This window comes from Rousettus aegyptiacus, unplaced genomic scaffold (genome assembly GCF_014176215.1).
Source record: "Rousettus aegyptiacus isolate mRouAeg1 unplaced genomic scaffold, mRouAeg1.p scaffold_m13_p_2, whole genome shotgun sequence".
In the NCBI taxonomy this organism is placed as follows: Eukaryota; Metazoa; Chordata; class Mammalia; order Chiroptera; family Pteropodidae; genus Rousettus; species Rousettus aegyptiacus.
Window position 1 is genome coordinate 125,551,476 of NW_023416295.1, and position 26,491 is coordinate 125,577,966.

Here is a 26,491-nt window from a genome sequence, read left to right on the forward strand (position 1 = left end):
GGGAACGGCTAATGCAAAGTCTCTGAGATGGGACTGAGCGGAGCAGATTCGAAAAATACCCAAGGTATATTTGGGCCGCACAGCCAGAATGGAGTGAAGGGGGAGACGAATGGCGGCACCATAGGTCGGAGAGGTGGGGAAGCCCTGAAGGCCACAGAGTGGTGTTCAGCACTGATTCTAAGCGTGCAGGGAGCCAGTCTAGGCGTGAGGGCAGGGCTGGGGTGTAATCTGACTTAGGTTCTACAGGATCGCGCTGGCTGCTGCACTGAGATCTGACTCAGGAGCTGGAAAAGGAGCAGGAGCAGCACCTGGGAGCCTTACCTCAGACTCGCACTGTTGCTGCAAGCCCCACTCCTCCCGCCTGCCCCACCATGAACACGGCCGATGCCCTCAGCTTGTGCCTGGACTTCAGCAGCAGCCTCCCAGCTGATTTTCCTTCCTTGGGGCCTCCGAATCCTCCCAGCTGATTTTCCTTCCTTGGGGCCTCCGAATCTCTCTCCAATCTAATCCCCATCCGGGACCGCCTTCTGAAAGACCTTTCATCACCTTCCAGTTTCAAAATCCTCTGAATGTCACCTGCTGCAATCTGCCCCTTTCGACACAGCCTCATTCCTTGCTGTCCTCTCCAACCTAAGGGGACCCACCCGGCCCCACCCGGCCCCCACAGGAGTGCCCAGTTTCTCACTTTAGGTCTTACTGCTGGGTTCTCCAGGCCACCTCAACCTCTACCTTGAAGACCTTCCTTCTTGTCCATTTACCCACAGTCTAATCCATTATCAGGGCCCAGTTTAAGCCTCGCCTCCTCATGAATGGTCCCAGACCATTCCAGCTCACCACTACGGTTAATGATCGCTACGAACCGTGACATCCCTGGTCCCGCGTGCCAGGTCCCCGCACAGCTCCTCTCATTTCACAGAAGAGGAAGCCAAGGCTTAAAGGAATCAACTTCCTTTAAGGACCGGGAGCTCTTGCCACCATGCCATGCACGGGCCTCCAGGTGCCCCTTCTCAGAATCCCAAGGCACCTGTTCCCTCACCCAACCCTTGTCGTTGATGGCCCTGGAGATTCAGTTACTGTCTCTCAGGCCTGGGTGTCACTTCCTATATTCCCCCTCAGTGCTGGGCTCACAGTGGGTGCTCAATGCTCGGTACTGTTCCCACTATGTACACTGTTCCCAAAGCAGAGGTTGTAAGCTGGTGGCCCAAAGGCCATATGAGGCCTGTAAAAAGATTTTGGCCTGCACTGTTTTTAAAACTTTTAAAATCAATTGCCAGTTATTATATGAGATGATCTAAAAAGATGCTGAAGTCCTACCTCATAGTACCTGTAAATGTGACCTTATTTAGTAATAGCTTTTTGCAGATGATCAATTTAAGATGAAGTCATTAGGGTACACCTTAATCCAATATGACTGTGTCCTTACATAAAGAGGAAATATGGACGTAGAGACAGACAGTCACACACACACACACACACACACACACACACACACACACACACACACGGAGAACGCCACGTGAAGATGAAGATAGAGACCAGGGTGTAGCATGTACAGGCCAAGGAATGCCAAAGATTGTCGGCAAACATCAGAATCTAGGAGAGAGGTCTGGAATAGATTCTCCCTCACAGAACCTCAGGAGGAACCAACTCTGCTGACATTTTGGTTTTGGACTTCTAGCCTCCAGAATAGTGAAGCAATAAATTTCTATTGTTTTTCAGTTTGTGGTACTTTCTTGTGACATCTCTAAAAAACTAATATACCAGTATTTAAAAATAAGTAGATTTCACATAAAAGTCTGAATTTCTGAGTTCTCCTGAAGCCAGGGCAACCCTTGGTCTGCATTCTTCCACGGTAAGAATCGGCCAGAGCTGAGAGACCAACATGCCTTAAGAGGGTCTATGCCTTTCGATGACTCGGCATCCGCTACCCTCCGGCTAGGCCCTGAAGGCCTGGCCACTGGGGTCCCTCCCACAGCTGACCCCTCTCTCCTTTGCTCCCGACTGTACTCATTCATCCCTACCCTTCTGAGCACCTCATTTCCAAGCTACCAGCTCCCAAACACAAGTCATGTGCTGAGTGCTTTTTGTGTGTGATCTCACCGAACCCCCACATCAATGCCGTGATGCGGTGTTATTATTATCCCCACTTTGCAGATGGTATGCACAGAGGCCGCCGAGATTAAGTAACTTGCTCAAGGCTACCCAGATAGTAAGTTGCAGAGCTAGAGCTCAAACCCAAGGCTATCCAACTGCAAAGCCTGCGATCTTAACAGTGTGTAACAATAAGTTGTCAGCAATCTCCCTCTCCCACAGGACTGAGAACTCCTGCAGGATAAGAGCCATGTCTGGGTTATCTCTGATTCCCAGCAGGCAATGACATGCAGTGGGGAGGACGGGTGGATAGATGGGTGGGTGGGGGGACGGATGGGGGGATAGCTGAGTGACTGGCATGTGAAAGTCTCGCTCCTTCCCCCACTGGCCCCAGGTGCCCACCCTGGTTGGTGCAGTTGGCGTGTGTCTCATCGCTGTAGTCCCCGCAGTCATTGTCCCCATCGCAGGTCCAGTGCTCAGGGATGCAGCGTCCGCTGTTGCATTTGAACTGGGTGCTAGAACAAGAGTGGCTGCAGCCGGCCTCGTCACTGTTGTCCCCACAGTCATTGTCTGGGGTGGGGGGAAGGCAAGAAGGGGAGAGGCAAGGAGGGGGTCAGCAAGCAGCTTTTTCTGTGACCCCAGCTTGGGGCCCCCACTCCCACCTCCGCATTCCCATCCTCAGCCCACCCCGATCCCCCACTGAGAAAAAAAACAAACAGAAAAGACACAGAAACTGCATAGACTGCAGCATGCACCATGGCCCACATCGGGGGAGGGGAGGCAGGGTGGGCTCCAGGAGGGCCATTCCCTGAGTCCCGGGGGGCTGGTGGGGAGGGGGGCACAAGACATGTTCCTTTCCCATCTGGGCAGGGTGTGGGAACAGGACTCTGTTTGGGTTTTGGGAGAGACAGAGATTTCTCTGGTTTTGGACGGAGAGAGATGGGTGGAGTGTAGGGGAGGCTTCTCTGCTTGGGAAGGAAGGGCTTAGTCAGGCCCCGCCCAGAGCATGGGCATTGCTGGGCCCCATGTGCTGGACTCCTGGCTCACAAGGGGCCCTGTCTACAGCTGGGAAGGGTTGGGAGCCACTGCTGGAAGGCATCTGAGGGAGACTGATTGGATGGCCTGCTCTCCAGGCCTTGTGGGTGGGGGCTACCGGACTTCCTTCCACACATTGAATGCTAGCGAAGACTGGGTTTTGGCTCTCCCTCCTGTCTCTTTTCCAAATGGACTTGCTTCTCTAACTCTCTCTTCCTGCTCCGTCTTGGTCTTCTTGTCCCTACCTCCCTGTCACCTCCTCTCCTCTGGGAGGTTCCCTCTGCCCTCACTGTTTCTTTCCCTTCTACTGTTTGCTTTCTCTTTCTGTTGCCTCCTCTCTCTCTTCTCTCTTTAGCTTTTCTTCACATCCAGGAGCTCTGGGAAGGGAGCTGCCTGGAGGTCCTGAGAGGTGGCCTGAGGCCAGCTGGGGCTCTGAGGGTGATGGTGCATGTGCTTCTATGCACTGACCGGCAGGCTCAGGACAGGTCTTTTCGTCAGAGCCGTCCCCACAATCCTTCTCTGAAACACAGAAACCGCCAGGGCAACCATTGGCACACGAGACATGGCAAAGATGAGGGACAACATGGCGCTGACCCAGTCCATTCCCTCACACGTTAGCCAGGGCCGGAGCCACTAGTGCAACACGTCACAACACCACATAGACACAACAAGAGCCCTGAGATGGCACACACGCAACAATCCACTGGCCCCTGCGGCTCAGGGCTGATATCACCTGGTCCATGGCTGACCTCCAGGTGGGCTCCTGAGCCTGGAGCTGAAGCCTGGAGGGTGCACCAAGGACCTCAGAAGATGGGAAGTTGGGCAATGGGCTCTCCTTGCTGTGCCCCACCCCTCCCCGGTCCTTCTTGCTTATCTCTCCCCAGTCCCAGGGCCAGAAGATGGACAGCTCAGGCCCTGCCTGGGGAGGAATGGTGCAGACAGGCAATGGGCAGGGTCCCCTCAGTCCATCTTGGTTCCCCCATGGCATTTCTGGCTTGTCTTCATTTCTCTCACCCAATCTAGTGGGATATCAGGGAACAGGAGGGAGGCCCTGCCTTGATTCTAAAACCCTTTTGTCTCCCACCAAGGGCCTGGCTGCAGCTTCCAGCTTTCCTGGGAATCAGGACAGGTGAAGAGAGGCATGCTCTTACCATTGTCACATCGCCAGTTGATGTTGATGCATCTGCCATTGTTGCAGGTAAACTGAGTCAGGGGGAAGCAGGTGGGATAGGCTGTCAGGGAGAAAGTGTAGCTGAGTAGGGCCCTCACGATTACACAGCATCACAGCACCAAGCAGGTGGGCGTAGGGTCCCTCCTATAAGCAGCAGCCCCTAGCCCGGCCAGACAGGGGAGAGAAGGCTAAGCAGCGATGCCTGAGCCTGAAACTCCGCCCATTCATCCCTACCCCTCTCAGGGTCCTTTTTTAAAACTACTAGTTACAAAACATGGGCCCTGTGCTGAGTGCTCTTCATGCATGATCTCACTGAGACCCCACATCAATGCTGGATGTGGGTGCTACTATTACCCAGCCCCCTTGCAGATGAAATGTACAGAGGCCACAGAGATTAAGTAACTTGCTCAAGGTTACGCAGGTAGTAAGTTGCAGGGTCTCTACAGTGACCTCCCCACGCCAGCTGACCTTCCTGCTGTCACTCTTACCACACGAGGCTGACTCATCAGAGCGGTCCCCACAGTCATCGTCCAGATCGCATGTCCAGGAGATGGGGATGCAGCGGCCACTGGCGCAGGAGAACTGGTTGGGTGGACAGGTGCGAGCTGGGGACAGGGATGGGCATGAGTAGTCACAGTCTTGTTTCCCACTCTTAATTTCCTTTTCTTTCCTATTATTCTCTGCCTTTCAGAAAGTCTTCCCCGGGTCTCAAAGCCATTTCTCTTAGAGAAGTTCACAACCACCTATGTGGTCTTACACAGGCTGCGTCACCTCAAGGGGTCTCTGGTATGCCCTAAGGAGAAGATCCGCCCTGCCTCGCTCATAGCTCCCATCTAGAGCTGTGCTCTGTGCCCTGTAGGTTCAGGCCTACAGCCAAGCTCTCTCCTCCTGCTTGGGGCCCATCCTCTCTGCCCCAATGCCCTGCACTCCTTTCCTTTCCCTGAGGCCCCTGTTTCTTCCCACGCCTGGCTCCTCGTTACTCTGCTTCCTTGACTGAGGGGTGCCCAGTGTGGTCCACCCCCCATTCCACACCTGAACAAGTGGCATTGGACTCATCTTCACTGTTGCCACAGTCGTTGTCCCCATCACAGAGCCAGCGGTTGGGGATGCACCGGTTGTTCTCACACTTGAAGCGGTCCGAGGGGCAGGTGTGCTGATCTGAGGGAACAGGTCAGGGGTCAGCGAGAGTGTGGGGCCCCAGCTCCCTGAGAGAGAGCTCCACCAGCTGCCCGTCAGGACCGCTGCCCAACAGAGAGGGCCGGGTGACTCACGGCAGAGTGCCGGGGCCTCGTCACTGTTGTCCAGGCAGTCGTTGTCTCCGTCACACTTCCAGCGCTCCTGGATGCAGCGGCTGTTGGCACAGGCAAACTCGCCCGGCTGGCACTGGGGTGGGGGCACGTAGGATGGGTTTGCTGTGGGCGCCACAAGTGTGTGAGGGGGACAGTCAGACTCAGGTCATAGGACCGGTGCTCCATTTGCTTGGTTTATTATTTAAAAATAATATACACAGCATAATTTTTCCCAGTGCATACTTCTTCACAAACAAATTATCTGGATGGAGACCACAATTTTATCTTGGGCCACAAGGGTGTTGTTTACTCTAATACGTCCTACACTTCGGTGTGGCCTGAGAATCAGCAGCTTCTAAGAAAGTGCAGAGCATCCCCCACCATAATTTTGTCCCCCCTACTGAGGAGACTGCTCCTCACCTGTCCCTGCCATCTCCACGAACTGCCCTTTGGAGGGCATCTCTGGGACCCTCAGGGCACTGCCCTGGTCCCTAGATTTCTTTCTTTACAGATGCATCATCTCTACAAGCAGGAGTGAAAACAGCCCCCAGAACTCTGCAGGCTCCCCCAGCACTCACATCTACCACCATCGTCTGCCTGGGGTTACAGCAGTCAAGTCACTGTGTATTTTGTGTTTGCGTGGCAACCTCAAGAAGCGCAGGACCCCCACATCGGCGCTTGTCCCCGGATACTACACGTCTTTGCATTTCCTTTCCGACCCATCTCTCATCAACACTCTACTCCCTGAACCTTCTTGTGGGCCCCATGGGTAGCTACTTTCTCTCTCACAGCCCATGGACCGCTGGGCCTAGAGATTGGTGTGTGTCCACCTTGCTTCTCACTACTGCCGAGTTATTTATGGGATGTTTACTAAGTAAAAATATTTCAGCCATTATAAGTTCTGCTTATGTATTCATGACATACTGTCAACTGACAAAAGCAGGATCAGAACAGTAGGTACAGCACAATTCCACTTAAGCAAAGGTAAATGTGTAGAGAAATGTAACAGTGTATCAATGGGTGGTGAGATTTGGGGTGATTTGGACTTTCTCCTTATATTTTTCTACAATGTTTATTTGTTTTTACAATGAGCATGACCTACTTTTATTTTTTAAATGAGGCTATTTAAAATAATGCAGTAATAACACAGAAAATGCCATGAAACATATGAGTTCAAAAGGGCAGAAGATATTTCCTACATGGTATGATTACAACCATATAAAAACCAACCACATAACGCACCCAATGAAAATAGGATGGTGTTCAATTTATCACAATGCTAACAACATAGTACTGTTTGTTCATCAGAGAGATTTGGGCCTTTTTTCGTCTTCTCTAATTTTCAATACTTAGAACTACTGTTATATTATTTTAATAATAGAGAAATAAATGTAAAAGAAGAACATCTTCTTCCTAAACCTGTCCTGCCCATCACTCAGCTTCTCTTAATCTTTATGCCTTCTCAAACCCCTCCCATCCCTTAGTCCTCCTGAATCACCCGCTTCCGGTCCCTAGAGCCTTCTCTTGCCCCATCGCTGACCTACTGTTGCCCCCACAGGGCCCTCTTTGCCTCCTCCATCTCTGTTTGGACCCTGTTGGGGTCTGCTTCCCTACCTCCCACCCTAGCTGGACCCCTCATACCCAAGCAAGTGACACCGTCTGTGTCTAACACCTGGTCCTCAGCGCAGGCACACTGGCGGCTCCCAGGGGTGGCCAGGCACAGGCTACTGCAGCCGCCATTGTTCACTCGGCATTTATTGGTACCCACTGTGAAGGAGGACCACAAAGAGGGGTCAGGGGAGGACAGAAGATGGAGGGGAGGTAGGAGGATAGGGGAGGAGACGCATTAAAGGGAGGAAACATTGAGAGGACCACGAGTATGTTGATAAAGAGGGGACACAGGCATGGGGCAGGGAGGGAGAGAGGGAATACAGAGTCAAATTGGATCGGGGGCCTCTCTCTTCTCAAGAACCTCAAAAGTCAGAGTCTAGGATCCCTGGGCAGTGCCTTCACCCCACAGGGGAGCCTCGCCCCCCACCTAGGTCCCGCTCCACCACCAGCCCCAGGCCCAGGGGGTACCTTGCTGTTGCTGGGCATCATACATGCGGATCTCAAAGATGGGGGGCCTCTCACTACGCAGAAGGGTCACGGTGGGGGGTGCACCTCCTGTGCCCCGTTCCAAGCGGTAGACACTGCCACTCCGGTACTCAGTCCAGAAGAGGTAGTTGCCATGGTGACACAGACCAAAGGCATGGTTAAGCTCAGGACCCTCATACACAATCTAGGAATGGAAAGGAGGTTACTAAGGAGCTGGAGACACACAGGGGCCCTTACAAAACCTCTCACAGGAGTCTTGTTTCCTCCATTGGGCTGGGATCCCCTGAGGGTGATAGCTTTGCAGAGTGAGGTGCCAGACCCCGAACCCAGCAGGAGGCTGATGGCAACCTTGTCCATACCTTCTTTTCTTGGGCCCATTAATTCATTTGCATCTCTCCAACACACACATGCACACAAACACCATACATATACACAAAGTCCTGAGCAGAGAGCCATTCATGTCCTCATCCAACAAACATCTGCCAGGATTTATTAAAGGCCAACCTGTGGCAGGCACTAAGAAATGAAAAAGACATGGTTCCTGCCCTGGAGCTGCCTATCGTCTGCACACACAGTAATCCAGGGCAGAAGGGGGACTGGAGATAACATCCTAGAGGAGGTGACCACTGAGCAGTGTGCCAGGTGAAGAGGAGCTGGGGTGGGGGGCGGAAAGAACTGCGTGAGTAACATCTTGAGGGCAGCACGTCAAGATGAGACTTACAAGCTGTGGTCAAGCCTACAGACAACACGAGCAGTCACAGATACACTCTAGTAGAGGCAAACCTCTAACAACACAAAAGACACATAAGCACACAGATGTACACATCCGTAGGGACATAGGTAGCCCAAAGGCCTGAATATACACAGATGCCCACACATTCACACACACACACAGCCTCATCCACACGCAAATGTGGTGTAGCAATGCACACGTGAACACTCACACACAGGTGCACGCCAGCCCACCTTTCGATCTGTGCCGTTGAGCAGTACGGTCTCGATGCGGTCATAGAAGGCATCCACCCAGTAGAGACGCCCGGCTGGGATGTCCAGGCTCAGCCCATTGGGCCACAGCACTGTCTTGGAGGTGACAAAGATGTCTCGGTGTGAGCCATCCATCCAGGCCCTCTCCAGCCGCCCTCGCCGACTGTCCTTGGGGTCTTCCTCCCAGTCTGTCCAGTACATCCACCTGTGGGCAGAAACTGGTCAGCACCACATAGGCCACCTCTGCGATCAGCAGCCTCCCTGTGGTCCCAATGCACGTGTGCTGTCCCAGAGCCCCTCACAGGAGTCTCCCTGCCCTGCTCAGCCCTGGCCCACACATCTCATTCATTCATTCCACCATTCAACAAATATTTGATGAGTGCCTACTGCAAGTTGGGCATAGTCTGGCAGTTGGGGACCCAGCGGAGACCAAGGCAGCTAAGGCCCCTGCTCTCCTGGAGCTCAAGTCAAACCAGGAGAAAGACAAAAAACAAGTCAACTCTCAAGAAAGTCATACACATCAGAGAGTGATAAAAGCCAGGAAGGACACGAAGCAGGTGATGTCATGGAGAGTGACTGGGCAACAGGTGGGGAGGCCTCTCTGAGGAGGTGGTATTCGAGCTGAGATGTGAATGCTGAGAAGGAGCTAGATCTGCAAATACCTGGAAGTTCCAAGCAGAGAAACTCTAAGGGCAGAAAACCAAGGCAGGAAGAGCTGTGGTGTCTATACGAGGCACAGATAGGGGGCAGTGGGGATACAAACACCAAGGGCGGGAAGTAAGGTACAGATGAGGTCAAATGAGCTGCAGGCAGACCTCCTAGGACTCCATGCCTCTAAGGACAAGGGAGCCAACAGAGGGTTCTGAGCTGGGAGTGGATTTCTATGTATGTGTTTAAAGCTTCAGTCCCCAACTTTTTTGGCACCAGGGACAGGTGCTTCTATGAGAATCTAACGTGGAGCCAAAGTGGTGATGCTAGCGCTGGGGAACGGCTGCAAATACAGATGAAGTTTCACTCGCTTGCCCGCCTCTCACCTCCTGCTGTGCAGCCCGGTTCCTAACAGGCCGCAGACCAGTACCGGTCCACAGCCCAGGGGCTTGGGACCTCTGGTTTAAGGAATCACTCCCATTGTCCTGAAGACAGGGATACCTTCTTCTCCTTCAGCCTCTGTTCTTGCCTAAGAATCCCACTAGGCTGCCCTTCCCTGTTCATGCTGTCTCATCTCCCACATCTGAGACCCACAGGATGCCCAGCCCACCCACCCCAAGGCCCTGAAAAGACTCACCCATTGAGTGGATCCACCACAATAGCCCTGGGGTGTGTCATTTTGCCCTCTATTAAGGTCTTGCGGGTCTGAGCAGCTTTCTCCAGCCTGGCCACACTGATGGTCTTCTTGGGCCCATCATCCGTCCAGTACAAATTATCCCCCATCCAGTCCACAGCCACACCCTCCACATTGTGGATACCTTTGGGGAGTGAAGGGGGCAAAGATGGGGAGCCTCAAAGGAAGCTCAAAACTGCCTGCCTCTTATCCTTAGGACGCAGGTACCTTTGAGTAACTTGGCTAGCAGGAAGGGCAGGGAGACTCTCGTGCCCAAGACAGTGGGTAGGATGGGGATGGGAGGTTGGAGGAACTGGAAGATCATTTGTGTTGCCATATCTATGTTGATGCGTACAGCCTCTCAAAACTGCATATGGCAGCCAGCACACCTACGTGGCGGATGTGGGCTCTCATGAGAGGACGTGTCTGGGCCTGAGCTGGGTAGACAGCTGAAACTGCGTTCTGGGCGTAAGTGTGACGCCATGTCCCCAGACTAAAAATCCTGAGCTAACAAAATGAATAAATTAGGAAGTGATTTTTCACTTAGCTAAAGGCTTCATCTCCAGTGTCCTTTAAATAGCAGTTCCCCTGGTATAGGGAACCCTAATCTTTTCCTGATGAAGAGTAACTTTTGATTTCCCTAAAGTCTTATGATTGCTGACTATAGAGGTTCTCTGACCTGTGGTGGGGGGTGGGAAGCAGGGCAAAGAGCGATAACTGGTGTCAGCCAGACTGATTAGTTAGGATGCCCTACCCTGGGGCCTGAGTGTAGGTTTGGGAATTCCTAACACCAGCAGGGAAGGAGCAGAGCTCAGTGCAGGGCTTCCACGCAGACAGATACTCAGAAGACCAATGCACTGTTGACCTGCGTGAGCAGCTCAGAGGCAAAATTGGATTCGGTTCACAAAGCACAATTTTCTTGGGACATGTAAGCACGTTTTTGGCAGCCATGTGTACATGGGTGTTGGTGTGGCTGCTCCGACTCCGGCCTCAGGCCTCTCTCGGGTTGTGCATTGTGTGCAGCTCCAGGGCTCAGAGCCAATGGCCGAGAGACCCTAAGTTTTCCCAAGGGCTGGCAAGGACAGCCCACACTGCTTAATCTATCCATACTCCTGCCTCTTGTCAGCTCAGCCAAGAAGGGGGTCACACAAGGGTCAATCTGTCATCCCCTCATCTCCATGCCAACCAGCCCAGCCAGCCAGTCGGCGGAAGACTCTCCATGCTGAGAGGGCACCGGGAAAGAGATGCCGAGGCCCCAAATCACTTCCCATCCTGGGTGGGCCATGTCTCTCAGGAGTCCTACCCACACGTCTCCTATTTCCGGGGCCCTTACCGTCCTTCAGGATGGTCTCCCGCTCAGTGCCATCAATCTTCTGGCGGCCAATGAGGTAGCTGGTGGTGTCAGCAAAGTAGATGAATCCAGTCTCAGCATGGAAGTCCAGGGCCCGGGGGTTCATGAGGTTCTCAATGGGGATCATGTGCTCATCTGGGACCTTGGCTCCCATATCCATGCCCCGGATGATGCCCGGCCGGCCCTTGCCATACACAAGGAACAGCTCATGTTCCGGCTCTAGGGCAGGCACAAACGGAGGCACAAAGTTGAACACACATAAATGTGCACACACACACACACACACACACACACATGACTGCCACTCAGCCTCGGGGTCCATGGCCCAAGCAGATGCAATGCTCCAGCTATCCTGGGTCAGGGACATGGGGGTAGCAAGGGCTCTGGGTGACATGGACAGACACACAAACATGTAAGGCTCAGAGAACAATGCTCTGAGGATTTTAACCTGTCTTTTAGGGGTGCGAATTGAGGCAAGCATAGCAAGTAGCATGTGTTCAGTTAAGTGCACGCTGTTCAGTAGTGAAATTAGTGGCACCTTCAAAATATGTTGGGGTCTGATCACTTTTCACTACTTCCTCTGCTAGCATCCTAATCTAAGCTACATCACTTCTTGCCCATACCACAGAAATAGCCTCCTGCCACTTCCCTGCTGCCTGCCCTCCACCCAGAAGCCAGGGTGATCTTTTTACATATGTAAGTCAGATAATGTCACTTCCCCACTTGAAAGTCACCAGGCTCACATTGGCCCAGGGCCTGGCACTGCTGATTCCCTCTGCCAGAAATGCTCCTCCTTCAGGTAGGTACACGATTCACCTCCTCACTTCACAGAGAGCAGCTCCAATTTCATCTCGGCAGAGAAGCCTTTCCTGATCACTCTATCTAAACTGGAGCCCACCCTGTCATCGCTGACTACATTTATTTTCTTCCTAACACCTAACACCACCTGAGATTATATTTATTTGTTTGTCTGTCTCCCCCGCCAGACTATAAGCCCCCGGAGGCTAGAGATATCTATCTGTTCACTGCTGTTCAGTGTGACTCAAAGTACATGCTCACTATTTACTTGCTGAAAGAACGAATGAGTGAAGAACTAAATAAATAAATTGGCCAGTTCACAGTCTTCTATGGAGTTTGACTGGGATAGCGGGGAAAGCCCTGTTCTCGGATATGGGTTCAAGTTTTGTCTTTGCTCCTTACCAGTGGTGAAACTTTATCTCTCGGCATCTCAGACAGAAGCGATCGGGCTGTGGGGAGGCAGATAAGAACCCCCTCCCACCCCATCTCAGCAGGCATGCACGCCCTGCCCCGTCACTCACTCTTGCACGACTTCCCATCACTGCCCAGGCTGAAGCCGGAGCGGCAGCGGCAGGTCCGCGCCTTGTGGCTGTTGGCCAGCAGGCAGATGTCAGAGCAGCCACCCGGCTTTCCATACTGGTCGTTCTCACAGGCATGGCTCCTCACTGGGGGCGGGGTGGAGAGCTGGTCAGGGCTGGTCAGGACCCCTCACAGCCCCCATGCCCAGGCCTTGAGAAGGCTTCCTGAAGTTTGCCCACACTCCCTCCTACTCTGGTCTTTGTGTCTGTTGTCCCATTTGAGGACCTAGAACTCCTCTGGCCTAACACAACCTAGTCTTCAGATTCAGGTGGGGGCTGTGGTGGTCAAGGGAGAGTCCCACGGTTGCCCATGGCCATGTGCTCCTCCTCTAAACCAGCCACGGCACTGGCAGAGGCATTTTAGCAGCAGAGGGGAAGAAGCTCGCTGGTGGTGGGATCTGGAGGCTAAGGAGGAGGAAGGGGCTGATGGGGAGCTGAGGGGCCAGGGGACACAGTCCAGTCTGGATGGTTAGGAGGAGCAATCACAATACAAGAGAATCAGGGGTTCCCACGGAAGGGTCCCTGGAGGGGCTGTGGAGCCTTGCTCACCCCGGGGCTGACGCCGCTGGTGGTAGATGTGGAGAGCGCCACCCTTGTCTACACGAGTGACGACCTGGTAGTCGGTGCTGTTGAAGCGGTTCACGCGGATCACACTGGTCTTCTGCTGGGCGTTGGCATTGTCCGAGTTGGTGGCGTAGAGATAATTCTCAAACACAGTCAGGCCATACAGATGCTCGATCTGAGATGGGCAGGCAGGAATGACACAAGACAAGGAGATCCTCCCTCTGCCCCTAAAGAAACCCCTCAGCTTCCTATTCAAACTTCATTATTGGCATCCCCAAATTTCTTCCACAGTGGTCTAGCTCCATACTTTACACTTTTCTCCTCTGCTGGACTATGCTGTTCTTGAGATTTTTGCTCATCAAAATTCCACTCAGAGCATCCTTCACAGAGCATCTCTTTGAAGAGCTTCTGGAATCTTCTAACCAGAGATGGTCTCTTTTTCCACACTCCACCTCTCTGGCTGTTTTCCACTGTCTGGTGATTTGGGCACTGACCCTGCCCACTCTGTTCAAACCCCTTGGGTGCAGGAACCATGTTCCCCACAGAATCAGGCACATAGTAGATGATAGCATGACTTTGGACTAAATTGGAGTTGGGCCCTAAACTCTGTGCACAGAGAACATTCTCAGCCTAACTCCAGCCCCCAGCTTTGGGAAGGCTGAGAGGACTGGTCGGCCCCAAGCAAGCCCTGTAATGACCTCCACAACCCACGTAACTTATCTAAGGTAACTGACTATCCCAGTTTGTCCAAGACTAATGGGTTTGCTGGTTTGTGGGACTTTCTGGGCTAATGCCAGGATAGTACCAGGCAAACCAGGATGGATGGTCACCCTAATTATCCCAGAGTAGAGGTGCTATCTCTGAGCCGGCGGGCTTTTAGACTAGATTCAAAGGCTACTTCCCAGCTATATAACCTCAGGTAAATTACGTAACCTCTTGAACCCTACTTTTTTCATCTGCCAGAAGGGAACTGAGTCACTTGTTTGTTCATTTTCCAGGGGTTACTGTGAGGATCAAATGAGAAGAGGGAAATAAAAAGTGTCTCTAAAATGACTGCTCCCATCAGAGTAGAAACCATATCCTGTCCTTTCCCCAAAGTGCTCATGATGCCCCTCCTCCCCACCAGAGGGCTCAGGGCCACCACACTCCATATGGTCCTCCCCCAAATGCTCCCCATCCTCACCAGGATGCCCTGGATGATGGTCTGCCGGCCTTTGCCCTCGTAGTCTACCACCTCAATGTAGTCCAGGTAGGCATCAGCCCAGTAGACAAGGCGGCTGACCAGGTCCAGTGTGATGCCATGAGGAAACACAATCTTGCTATCGACTAGCTTGGTGCGGTTCTGCCCATCCATGTCACAGCGCTCCACTTTTGGAATCTGCCCGTAGTCAGTGAAAAACACTTTCCTGTGGGCAGACGGCACGTCAAAAGAGTTCTGGACATCGGACACCTATCCTTCCATTGTAGCTTCTACTTTACCACTTCCAGGGCAGAGCCCCTGTCTGCCCCTCTCACCCCATTGTAGGATCCAGTGCAATGCCCTTGGGGTTGTAGAGCTCCAGGTCTAGCAAAGTGACACATGTGTCCCCGTTTCGGTTGCAGACAAAGATCCTATCATCGATGTCATCCACAAAGTAGAAGTTACCCGTCAGCCAGTCGATGGCCATCTGCTCCACGTCTGGAAAGTACGAATAAAAGAGCTCTGAGGGGAGGTCCTCCCACAGACACGCCTACCCTTTGCTGGTACAGAACCCACCGCTGGAAGCCCACTTCCTTTGGGTTGCCCTCCTTCACCACCCAGGTGACAGCCGTCTCTCTTCCCTGTGCTCCTGTGAAAGTTACCAGCAGTGGCACCTTTTGCCTTACGATCTTTGCCATCTTTCCAACTACCCAGTTTCTCCAAGGAGAAACCTCTGAGTATCCTCCCACACGGCTCCACTCTCCATGCTGAGTCAGGGTCAGCACACAGGACACTGGGTAAATGTTGGCTGTTTGACTGACAAACTTCCCTAACTCCAGCCCCTCCTTGAACAGGCCCATCTTTTTAGGGTCCCAAAAGGTAGTGAGGACAGGTCCACTAGCTCGTTCCAGTTTTTTTTTTTTTTTTTTAATGTGCTTTTACTTGAGATAAAAGTACTTAGGCTAACTAAAACATCACACCTCTTTGCTTTCGGCAGGACTTTCATCAACTTTATATGGTAAGTCAAGTTATTTCACGCTAGCCAGAGCACTAACTGGAAGCTGTTTATGTTGAGTGACTTAGAAATGGAAAAGGGCACTCATCGATAAATCCAATCTGAGAAGAAAAAAAGTCAAAAATAGGAGGCCCATATGGATAGAAAAGAAAAGGCCATGGTGACAAAAGGTTGGATCTAATGACATGGCCAAACTTCCTCTACTCACCTCCATCCCCCTGTTTCTTCAATATCTTTATTGCTTAGTTTCCTCATATGAGGAAGGGTGGGAAGGGATAAGATATAGGGCCGGAGGAGAAAGCACATAAGAGAAAGACCATCAAAGGACTTTGAAGGTAAACTGAGGCATGGCTCAGAAAGAGGGGGAGTTTCTGAAGGCTGGGGGTGGAAGAGGAGGGTGGAGATCAAGTGCCACAATCAATGCACGCCATGGACCTGAAGGAGATGCGAGAGGACAAGCAGGGCCCGAGAGTAGGGGTGGGATAAGGGTAGGAAGAAGTCTAGGAGGCAGGAAGTCTGGGGACAGGGACTCCTGCTGGCCTCCTCTGGGCCCCTGTTCTCTAGGATCCACTGGCTCTGGTCCACTCACTGCCTCCTCCAACTACTCCTCCTCTCAGAGGTGATGTCTCTTGCAAACTGAGAAATGTTCAAGACAGTGACTCCCTGGGACCCCTGCCCTGTACTCCACCTCCACCGATTTCCCCAATGGGGAAAGAAACCTCTGGATGACCTGCTTTTGGCTGAAACTCACTCCCCACTACCCACACTTAACATAATGGGGATTATTCTGCCCCCACACAGCTATAGGTATGATGACTGGGCATTCGGTTCAATCCCTCCCTAATCCTTTTCCTCCCCACAGGGACTCAGGGGCTGTTTCCTAACACTGGGTGGGGGTGAGGGCCAAAGAGAACAGGAACATGGCTCCCAAGGAACTTGGCTGAGTCCTGACACTGACTCACGGTCACAGGACCTAGGCTGGGGGGGGGCAGGGAGAGCCAATTTGAGGCTCTCATCAAACTAATTTCCTCATCGGGTCCCCCGCATTGAATCCCATTCCAAGGTGATTGGAGAAAGGTCACAAGGATGAGTTATCCCTGTAAGTGTTGATGCACCCCCGAACCCAGCCACTCTCTCCTCTGGGCCCTGGTACTGACAGGTTGGAGGGAGGGGGCAGAGCAGCCTGGGGATATGGGTCCCTGGTTGAGTAGGAAGAGGGCCCAGGGCAAGGGTAAGGCGATCAAAATGCCTCACACACTGTTACCACAGAGAAAACAGATTAAAATGAATGCCGCTGGGCTGCCTCCAGAGGAAGCCAAAGTCCCAAAGGCAAGGGGGGTGGGGGGGGATTGGGAGCAGGAGGATCTGCCCAAAGCCCCAGGCAGCCAGCAAGGTGGTTGAAAGGCAAACAGGGCTGTGTGCCCTTTACTTGGTGGCCACGGTGGGGGTCTGGGGGCTGCTGGCATGAAAATGAACTTCATCATTTGAAGCTGCTTTCCCAGCACCAGCTGGTGCAGCTGAGTCCTTTCTCTAACTTCCTGAGGCTTCCCTGAGTCATTGTCCAGCTCCAGGGCTGGCAACACCCTGCCCTGCTCCCCACCCACCCTTCCCTTGGCAAGAGGGAAGGAGGAAGAAACCTGAAGAGATCTGATACCCCCCACCCAAGTACAGCTAACAATTGTCCCCACAAGCCTCAGGACGTGGCTGACTTCTGGGCCTCCCTCCTGGCCTAGGTTCCCTACCAGTTCCAGGAAGGAAGGCAGAGGGACCGTCCTGCTCTCAGATATTTACCCTTGGCCGGTCTCCCCTTCTACCTCCCAAAGGCCAAGCAGGGCCCCACTCAGCAGGCCGGTGAGGAGTTGGCAAGAAGTGGAGTCCCTAGCCCGACCTGGCCTCCCCTTTGGTATTTTTGCAGCTGGAGACTATTAGTTGCAAGCAAAAATCCTTTGTTATCCAATCCCCTCCGCCACATTATTTTCCTCTCTCCTAAAGTCCAGATTCCTCTGCCTGCCCCATCACACATACGCACACATTCACATGCACACACATACGCTTGGCCACTCACACCACTGTGAGGACAGCGTAGAGAGGAGCTCAGACCGAGATACGGTGCCTTCTCTCCTGGGCTCCCCTACAGGCAGTGTCTGGGTTACCTCCCTCTGTTTGTGGCATGGGGGGCAAGTGGAGTCCTGGGCTTGGGCTCATAGGACCTAAGCATTCTGGCCCCAGAAACCCAGAAGGTAGGTGTCCTCTCATGGCCCAGCCTTCTCAGGGCTGACTTACCCCAGTGCACCCTCCAGAGGGGCTCTGACCAAAGGCCCCAAATCCTGAGGGCAGTCTGAGAGTCTCAGGTTAAGCCAAGGGGAGGTAGGTTGTGTTGTGGGAGGAGTATGGGGGGTGGTCTGGGGACCAAGGAGTTGGGGATTCCAACACAGAGAAGGCTGCTAGGAAACTGGGAGGGAGCTGAGTCAGAGGACAGACCACAGCCGCCTGTGATGTCGCAAAGGACTTTCAGTTCCAGGCCCCAGAATAGACCTGGGGTATGTATGTAAGTACGGAGCCCTCTCTACAGCCTGACCCCAACGCTCAGCATGCTAGGTCCCCATAACTACAGTTTTTCTCAACTTCTCCATCATTTACAATGTTCAAGATGCTTTTCCCTAAATAGTGGCTGCTTTTCCAAAAACAACAGGCCCTACCCCATTCCCAAGAAGACCCCAGCTTCAGCTGCAGGATTCCAGACATATTCCCTAAAACAAATCTGGGGAAGGAAGGCGCCCTCTGTGCCCTGAGGAAATATCCCCAACACATTCAAGCCCCCACCCGCCCCTGCCAAAGATTGTAGCAAGGTCCCTGAGTGAGGAAGAATCCCATTTCCTCCTGAACCATAGTCGCAGCAAACACACCGCATCCGGCCCTTATTTTAGAACTCCCCACCTTGCCCATCGCTCTGCTCTGCTCTGGGCCCAGCTGGGCTCTAGAAGCCAACAGCTTGGGTTTGAATCTTGGTTCTGTCACCTTCCAACTGTGGGACTATGGGTGGCTATGGACAAGTTACTCACTGTCTGAGTCTCAGTTTGCTCATCTGTAAAATGAGATGATGCATTAACAGCACATAGCACAAGACCTGGCAGATAATAAACACACCACAAATGGGAGCTGTGGTTTGTGCCATCGTCCTCCTTCACCTCCACCCCATCCTTTCCTAACATCTCCACGAAGTTACTGTCTGTGCCTCCAGCCAGAGCCCCGTGGCCTCCTGAATAAAGGTGGGCCCTCCAGGCGGACAGTTTACTGGCTCGCATAGCCCCAGTAGTTCCTTTTATCACAGCCTGTTTACCTGACTACAAGTATTTTGAGGGCAGGGTGCTGTCTTTCATCTTTGTCTCCAGCTCCTGGCACATTTGCACTGACTGATTCATTCAACAAATATCTGTTGAGTACTGAGTCCTCACTTGGTTGTCCTAGAGCTGGGACATCATTTTTTCCCTTCCCTTCTACTGCCAGAATCCTCCTCCTCTGGCCTCTGGATGCCCAAGACAATGAGAGAAGCCATCTGTCTAGTAATCCTCCTGCAAGTCAGAGCCACTTGGGGATCTTGTCTTGATAGCTGGGAGAGTCAGGGGAGGGCTGGGGAGATGATCCAGAGTTTGAGGCCCTCGCAGGTAGGAAGGAGGCCTGGCAGAAGCATTGCTAAATGGCATGTCCTCCCTCTCCCGTTTCCTGTGAGGTCCTGACTTCAGCTCTTTTTGTTCTACCAGTAAGTCCAGGGTTCAGTCACACTGTGTCCCCTGGGCCCCTTCCTGCTCGCACTTTCACTTGGGGGGCATGCCCTGCTTCCTTCTCCTTCCTGGCCCAGGTCCACAAAAGTATTCGGTGCTGGGTCCCAGGGATGAGGTGCCTGGCCTCTGTATCTCTGATTCGAAATCAGAACCCGAGTCTTCCTGCTACTAAGAAATCCTTGCTGGGCTCTAAAACACATCTCTTGCTTAAGTTACTTCCTTTGGCTTGAAAACAAGTGACGGCGGGTGGGGGGGATGGTGGAGGGGGAGAGTGTTGGGAGTAGGCTGGGTGGAGAGGCAACTTCAAGGAGACAGTGGGGGAGGAGAGGACAGGGCTGGAGCTATGCCGGAGACACAGGGCTGGTCCTGGGCTAGGAGAGAAGGGGAGGGCTGTTAAATGATTAAGAAACTAGGAACAAAAATGGGAGGCAAAAGCACCAGGATGTAGGGGCCTCAAGGCCAAAGAGTGGGATGGCTAGAGCCCCTCGAAATTCTGACGCCCTGTAGGTGATAAAGGCCAAAAAAGGGCGGCTTTCATAAAGTCTAGAAATGTTCCATCGGCACCGGGTGGGAGGTTGAGAGGGCTTGGGGTGCCTAGTTCAGTGGGAAGACAGCTCCCCTTCCAGCTGGGGAAGCCAGTTCATCACAAACTCAGAGGGGCTGCTTTCTGCCCTCTCTCTGTCTCCCCTCTAGAAAAATCACTACCCATTTCCTGTTGTGATTTTTAAACACACACACACACACACACACACACACACACACACACACACACACACGGAGGCAGGGAAAGGAAAAGTGAAGTTGGCCAGCTGGAATTGGGGACTTATTTCGCAATCTTGCTGCCTGCAGCCTAGGAGGCCTATTCTGGGCCTCCCTGCCTCTACCTCCTTCTTCCCCATGCAGCACGGTGCAGGGTAGAAAATGCTAAAACTCTCGAGGGCCCCTCCAGAGCATCCTTATACACAGTTCAAAACTAAGTGACTTCAGCAAACCTTATTTCCTTCGAGGCCTCTGTTTGTCACCTCAGAACCTCCCCTCACCACACACACATAACTTCCCAGGGATCCACTCCTGCAGTCTGCCCTCATTCTTTCAATAGTGGAAATATCCTCAAAACTGAAGGGAGGACAGGTCAGAGGACGGCAGCTTAGGCAACGCAGGACTGGGGGTGGGGTGGGGTCAGGAGACTCGACCTTCGGCTCTGCCCAGCGGCAGCCCTGAAGGGAATTGAGGGCCTGAGGTTTCCTGAGAGAGTGGTTAGAGGTGGTGGGGTAGGATGGGTTGCCACGCCTGGCTCTGGTACTTCTAGGCCTGTTGACCCTTCTGGACCACACTTTCTAGAACTTCAGTCTTGTCTGTATCACTTTCAAAATGCTTGCCATGTTTATGTACAGTTGCACTATTATTTAACCTATTAAATCAGCTCACTTATTTTGAATCATCCTAAACAATCTTTGAAATCATAGATTTGATTTCATTTAATACTCATTAGGAGTTTCCTAATGAGTATTAAATAAAATCATAACTATAATAATAAAAAAAATTGCATATCTACGTACTACCTAAAATCAAGGTGTCTCTGCTTTGGGGACGGCAGTATTAAAAACCAAGGGGCTGGCCTTGGTCCTCCCTAAGCATCTTCTGGCTCTCATCATGATGTTCTCAGTCATGGGATCAGAGTCCTCCAAGATCTCCCATTCTGCCGGGACAGCAGCAGAGGGGAGGATGGGCCCTGCGGTGACTTCCCAGGAGGGTGGGGGAAGAGATCCCGGGAGGAGGAGGAAGGTCAGGAGCCTAGGCTTGGGGACATTGGTCAGTGGATGTCCTCCACTCTTGAGTACAAAAAGAAGGATGGAATTGGGGTCAAGATAGGAGAAAGTGGAAGCCTGGGTCCTGAGCCTACTCCACAAGCCTCTCCTTGAAGATGCATTGCATAACCACCGGCCGCCCCAGGGCCTGAGAGGAGCTCTGGGGCTCTCAGGACTAAGAGTAGGCCTGGCTCACACATGCCTCAGGACCCATGTGAAACAGGCTCACTTCCTGGCCTCCTTCCTTCTTTCTATTCTATTTCTGTTTCTCGAGTTTTCTTTTAGGCAGGCTCCCCCTTCTTCTCATACCAGCAGGCAGGCTTCTCTTGGCCTCTTGGCCTCTGGGCTCCAGCTCCTCTCAATGGTCAGACTCCTCCCTCCTGCATGGGGTTCAGCCCAGGGGTCTGATGGAGGTCACAGTCACAGTCAAGAATGGGATGACTGCAGGGAGGGCCTCCCCCAAGAGCAAAGAAAGAGCCAGAGAAAGCAGCAGCCTTTCTTCTTCATCCCCCTTGGGGAGCTAATTACAGGCTAGCAGCCCACTGCACAGGTAAGTGCCTGGGACCAGCCACCCCACACACCAGGGCAGGCCATTCAGCCTCTCCTGGGAAGGGGGATAAACTGGAGATGTGGGGAGGGCACTAGGGGAAAGACACTTCCTACATCTTCAGCTCAGGACCCATAATTAGTTTGTGGGATGAGAGCAAAACAACCATCCTCAGGGTGACAGGCAGACATTCAGGCGGCATGGGGTATGGGGTAGGGGCAGGGCAGGGAGCAAGGAACAGAGGCTGGGGCAAGAGGAACCCACTCCTTTGCCCCACCAGCATTTCTCCCCAGAACCTCGTTCTCTTCTGGCCTCTTGGACTCTGCCCCAGAGGGGCCCAATGAGTCTAGCAGTCTGGGAGGCAGAGCTCTGTTTGCCAAGGGAGGGGTACCTGCCTGAGGTTATTTCCTGCTTCTCTTGGGGAGGAAGGCAGGAAAGGGGCCAGGCCAGAGCAAAAGCTGAGAAGGTGCCCATCAGGGCATAGCCTCGTCCCCACCCCTCTGCCAGCCTCCTACCCACGAGCCCATGGTCTGGCCTCAGGGCCAGAAGGGAACTGCTGGAGCTGTTTGCCCAGACAGGCCTGTTGGGTGGGGCAGTCGACAAGCTGCAGAGAGGGCAGCTGTCTCATGGGTTTTGCCCCAATCCTTCTGTCTCCAAGGGGTTCCTTGAGCTGCCCACTGCCCAAGAGCTCAGCCAACCAGGTGGGGCAGCCCTCAGCTCAGCACTCCAAGGAGGACATATGTTCGATTGCAGGTGGGTCCTCGTCATCAACAACCCATGGACATCAAAGGGATGCTCTGCAGGAGCTGGAGGCAAGGTGTGGACCATACAATGAGGCTGTAGGGGGCAAGGGCTCTCCGAGCAACACCTGCTCCCCTAGAACTAAGCCCTGTGTCCTCTTGGGGTCTCTGTCTTCCATGGGGATCATCACATGAGGACCTGATGAAGAAACTTAAAGATCTAGGCAGGCCCAAGGTTCACAATTTTAAACCTCGCATGTGCTGTTCTGCAGTTACCTCGGCCTTTCACTTCAATTTATCTGGTCTGGACAGACAGCCTCGAACTCATTATGCAGATTAGAAACCAAAGCAGAGACAGGGAATTTTTGTTTACCGAAGGTCATAGATCAAGTTACTCTCCCCTGTGGGTCAGATCAACCATAGGCCCCATCTTTCCCTCAGTCCTGTGGTGCATTTTCTGGGAATGTGATGATGCCAGATGTTTTGTTTGTTTATATAATAGCATCTGAGCCAAGCAGGATTGCTCCACTCATTGTATTTATGCCCTGGCCCCATCTTCAGTGACACCCTTTCTTCTACCCCTAAGATAGCAAAGTACAGCCTAGGGAGGGAGCCTGGGAACATCCGGGGTATCCTAAAATGCTCAGGTGGCCCCAGTGCTCATGGTTCCTTCTCTGGTCTCATCTAGTGCCACAAAGGTCTCCAGAAACAGCCCCAGGACCCCCACACCCATGCTGCAGCAAGGGGTCCATTCTGACAATACCTCAAAGGGAAACTATGGGACACGGAGACAGACCCAGCCAGGCTCTGGCTGCTTTGCCCTCAGCCACAACCCAGAAAGATTCCACAGGCTCGAGGCCCCTCTTTCTCTTGTCTTGCCTCCCAGTAAAAGGGAAAGCCCCTTGGCAGTCTAAAAACACTCCTTTCTCGGAGAAGGGACAGTCCCTGGTCTCTGGCATTGACTGCTTCATTTTTCCTAAGAAGTATTCCTCAGATCTGGGCCAGAAAAGCATAGGTAGACTGTCCCTGCCCCAAACAGCTATCAGCATGTGCGGTTCCTTGCTCTGGCCTCCGTCAGGGGCTTCTTATTTAGGTTCCCACGCCGGACGGGGGTCATCCTGTCTAACTCTCTGCCTCTAGTCAGGCTCCACCTTCTCTGCCCTCTGCCGCCCTCCAAGCTGAAAGGAGGTGACTCACGGTGCAGGCTGAGGGAGATGTTGATGGTGTGCTCATCCACAAAGCCTTTCAGGCCAGGCATTCGTGCACACTTGAGCTGTGTCTGGGCAGCACTGTCCCCAACGTGCACCCAGCACACAGTCTCGTTGGCATAGCTGAAGTCCATGGCTGTGGTCTGCCGAGTGCTGGTGGGTGTGATGGTGGACACCTGGGCCCCGCTCAGGTATGTGGCCAGGATGTTCTGGGAGTTGGCAATCAGCAGCACAGGGGGCCGGTCTACTGGCTCTGTAGATGGAGAGGAGGGTCAGTGTAGCAAGGGACCCGAGGACCTCTCAGGCCACTCCCCATCAGGGAACAACACCGAGGGTACCTAGCATTGTGGCCACACATGACCCTACCCACCGTTCTTGGCCTTGCAGGAGCGGTTGTCTGGCTGTAGCAGGTAACCTTCCACACAGCCGCATGTGAAGGAGCCATCTGTGTTGGTGCAGAGCTGGCTGCAGGTGCCGTATACTAAGCACTCGTCAAAGTCTGCCGAGGAAAGGGCAAGGGCATGGTCATTTCCAGTGTAACAAGGGCAGGAAAATGGGTGCCCTAGACGCTACCACTGGGCGTGTGCACCTCTTCAGCTACTTTGGAGCACAATTTGGCAGTCTATTTCAACAAGAAATGTGCAAACTTTATCACCTAGCAAGTGCAGACTTGGAATCTACCCTAGAGAAATATCCACATATGTGCACATTATTCATTCAGAGAGTATTCCTTTAGTTCTAACAAATGCCAATACTGTCCTAGGAGGTCCTAGGCTGCCCTCACGAAAATTAAATTCTGATAATAAACGAAATACTGTTATTACAATAATAAATAAAACAAAAAGGCAAATTATATACTTTGAGGAGCTAGTCCACTGGAAAGTGACTAGTGCTATGGAAAAAAATTTAAGCAGAGAAAGGGGATAGAGAATTAAGGTGCTGAGTGTGTGATTTTAGAGTGGCTAGGGATGGCCTCACTGAGAAGGTAACATTTGTGCAAAGACTTAAGGGAGGCAAATTTAAAACAGAAAAGTTTGCATTGTTAGTAACAGAGAGAAATTAGGCATATCTTACTCATCAATAGGGTGATGGCCAAGTAAACAGTAGTAAGTCATACATCACAGTGGTTTTTTAAAAGGTAGATCTCTACATATTATCATGGAAAAATCTCTAGAACATAACTGAGTGAAAAAACTGAAAACAGACATGTACGGTATGTTATTTATGTAAAAAAGAGGACATACACATAAAGAGTACTTTCACTTAGATTTTCGGTGAGTGCGTGCATACAGGTGCACAGAAAAAGGCCTGGAAAGAGAGATGGCAAATTTATAACAGAGTTGACCTCCACAGAGATGGGAAAGAAACCGAAACTGAGGAGGATTTGTCAAAATGGACTTTGGTTTTATCTGTCGTGCTTTAATTTTTTCTTACACGAAAACTCACATATGACCAATATAAGTTTAAGATGAATTTTTAAAGGTCTGGTGGAAGCAAGTGGGCTCACCGTCATGCCCAGAGGCTGCAGGGCGTGTAGCCAGGGCTCCTCTCTTGAACTTCCCATCTGATTTTCTCCTGCCCCAGCCAGACCTGCTGGCCGTGGCTCCTTCTTCCCCCATCAACACACAAGCACTTGCACTCACTCACCTTTGCAGGTCTTGCCATCTGCCTGCAGTTGGAAGCTGTTGTTGCAGTAGCAGGTGGGTCCATTGAATGTGGGGACACAGTGGTGCTGGCAGCCCAGCTGAGAACAGTTGCCTCGGAGCTCTGTGGGGGGGCGGGCAGATGACACACACTCAGGCCCCCAGACCTGGCAGCCACCCCCAGACTGCAATCCTCCCTCACCTCCTGTCAACCCTTTAGGACCTACAGTGGCAGAGATGGAAGGGGCTTAGGAAGCATCTGTTATATTTTGCAAGTGAGGAAACTGAGACCCAGGGAGGGTATGTATATAAGATAGGCCTAAGGTCACACAGCCAATTATAATGTAGAACCATATCTCCTTGCTCTGGCTGCTCTGGCCCCTCTGTCCCTCTGGAGAGGGGTTTGGTAGTTTGTTGGGCTCAGAGGGAGCATGGACAGTGAGTCTTATCTCCCTGATATGTCTCTTGTCTTCTCTGCCCGCGGACTACGATGTTGGCTCTAGGGCTGAGGGTGAAGAGTAGGCATGGAATCAGGTTTTCCCTGTAGGATCCCAGCTCCGGCTTGGAAGCACCCTCCAACCTGTCCCTTGGGCCCTGGAGGCCTCTGAGAGAAGGCCTGAGTAAGGTCCAGGTGGAGGACGGGAGGAGGAGCAAAACTGGTTCCCTTGGGATCCTTCCCTAATCTTTCTCCTGCCACTGACCCACTTCCACAGGGAAGACAGAAGGGAATGAGACAGGAGGGGGGAGAGGTGGGAGCAGCTGCCCCCCCACACCAGCGACCTAATTAATGGCCTTGCGTGGGGCCAGGCGGCCTGGCCACAAAGACCCCTTTGTCCAGCTGCCTCGCACCCCCACCTAGGAGTGAGAGCTGCTGAGATGCTAAGACGTTCAGAAGCACTAAGCCTGCCAGGTGGAGCTGGGGTGAGGGGTCAGACCCCAGCTATTCCTTTTCCTCCCCACCTCCACCCGAGAACCCAAATGTGCTGCCTGCCCAGCCTTCCCCCACAAAGGAAGGAAGTATTGTTTGTTCTGTAAAATCTAGAAACGAGTTTCTCCTCTGGATATACGGCAGAAGGATGAGGAGATCCAACTTTTATAATACAAGAGAAGTAAGTTCAAACCCCAGGTTTTCGAGTTTTTTTGTTGTTGTTTTTGAAACTGAAAAGGTACTCCAAAGGAAGCAAATTTGAACATGCACCAGCTGATAAGATGGAATGTGTGTGGTAACTGAAGTCAGCCCCTAGGCCCGCACTCCGCAACCCATCCCAGGAGCTTCAGATAAAAATATA

General features: G+C 52.5%; 1 protein-coding gene across 2 annotated transcripts in view; it reads right to left on the reverse strand.

The window, feature by feature from the left end:
* The window catches only part of LRP1 (LDL receptor related protein 1), an 83,552-nt gene that overhangs the window by 44,948 nt on the left and 12,113 nt on the right, over positions 1-26,491 (reverse strand). For both annotated transcript variants that reach the window (XM_016127678.2, XM_016127677.2), the window contains exons 4-20: positions 25,207-25,326; positions 23,930-24,058; positions 23,549-23,812; positions 14,795-14,957; positions 14,463-14,685; positions 13,265-13,454; positions 12,659-12,802; positions 11,322-11,558; positions 9,953-10,133; positions 8,650-8,872; positions 7,666-7,867; positions 7,228-7,353; positions 5,569-5,709; positions 5,330-5,455; positions 4,786-4,902; positions 4,278-4,358; positions 2,494-2,661 (exon numbers count right to left, since the gene is read on the reverse strand). In XM_016127678.2, the coding sequence (XP_015983164.2) occupies positions 2,494-2,661; positions 4,278-4,358; positions 4,786-4,902; positions 5,330-5,455; positions 5,569-5,709; positions 7,228-7,353; positions 7,666-7,867; positions 8,650-8,872; positions 9,953-10,133; positions 11,322-11,558; positions 12,659-12,802; positions 13,265-13,454; positions 14,463-14,685; positions 14,795-14,957; positions 23,549-23,812; positions 23,930-24,058; positions 25,207-25,326 (2,835 nt within the window). The remainder of the gene's footprint in view (positions 1-2,493; positions 2,662-4,277; positions 4,359-4,785; positions 4,903-5,329; positions 5,456-5,568; positions 5,710-7,227; positions 7,354-7,665; positions 7,868-8,649; positions 8,873-9,952; positions 10,134-11,321; positions 11,559-12,658; positions 12,803-13,264; positions 13,455-14,462; positions 14,686-14,794; positions 14,958-23,548; positions 23,813-23,929; positions 24,059-25,206; positions 25,327-26,491) is intronic.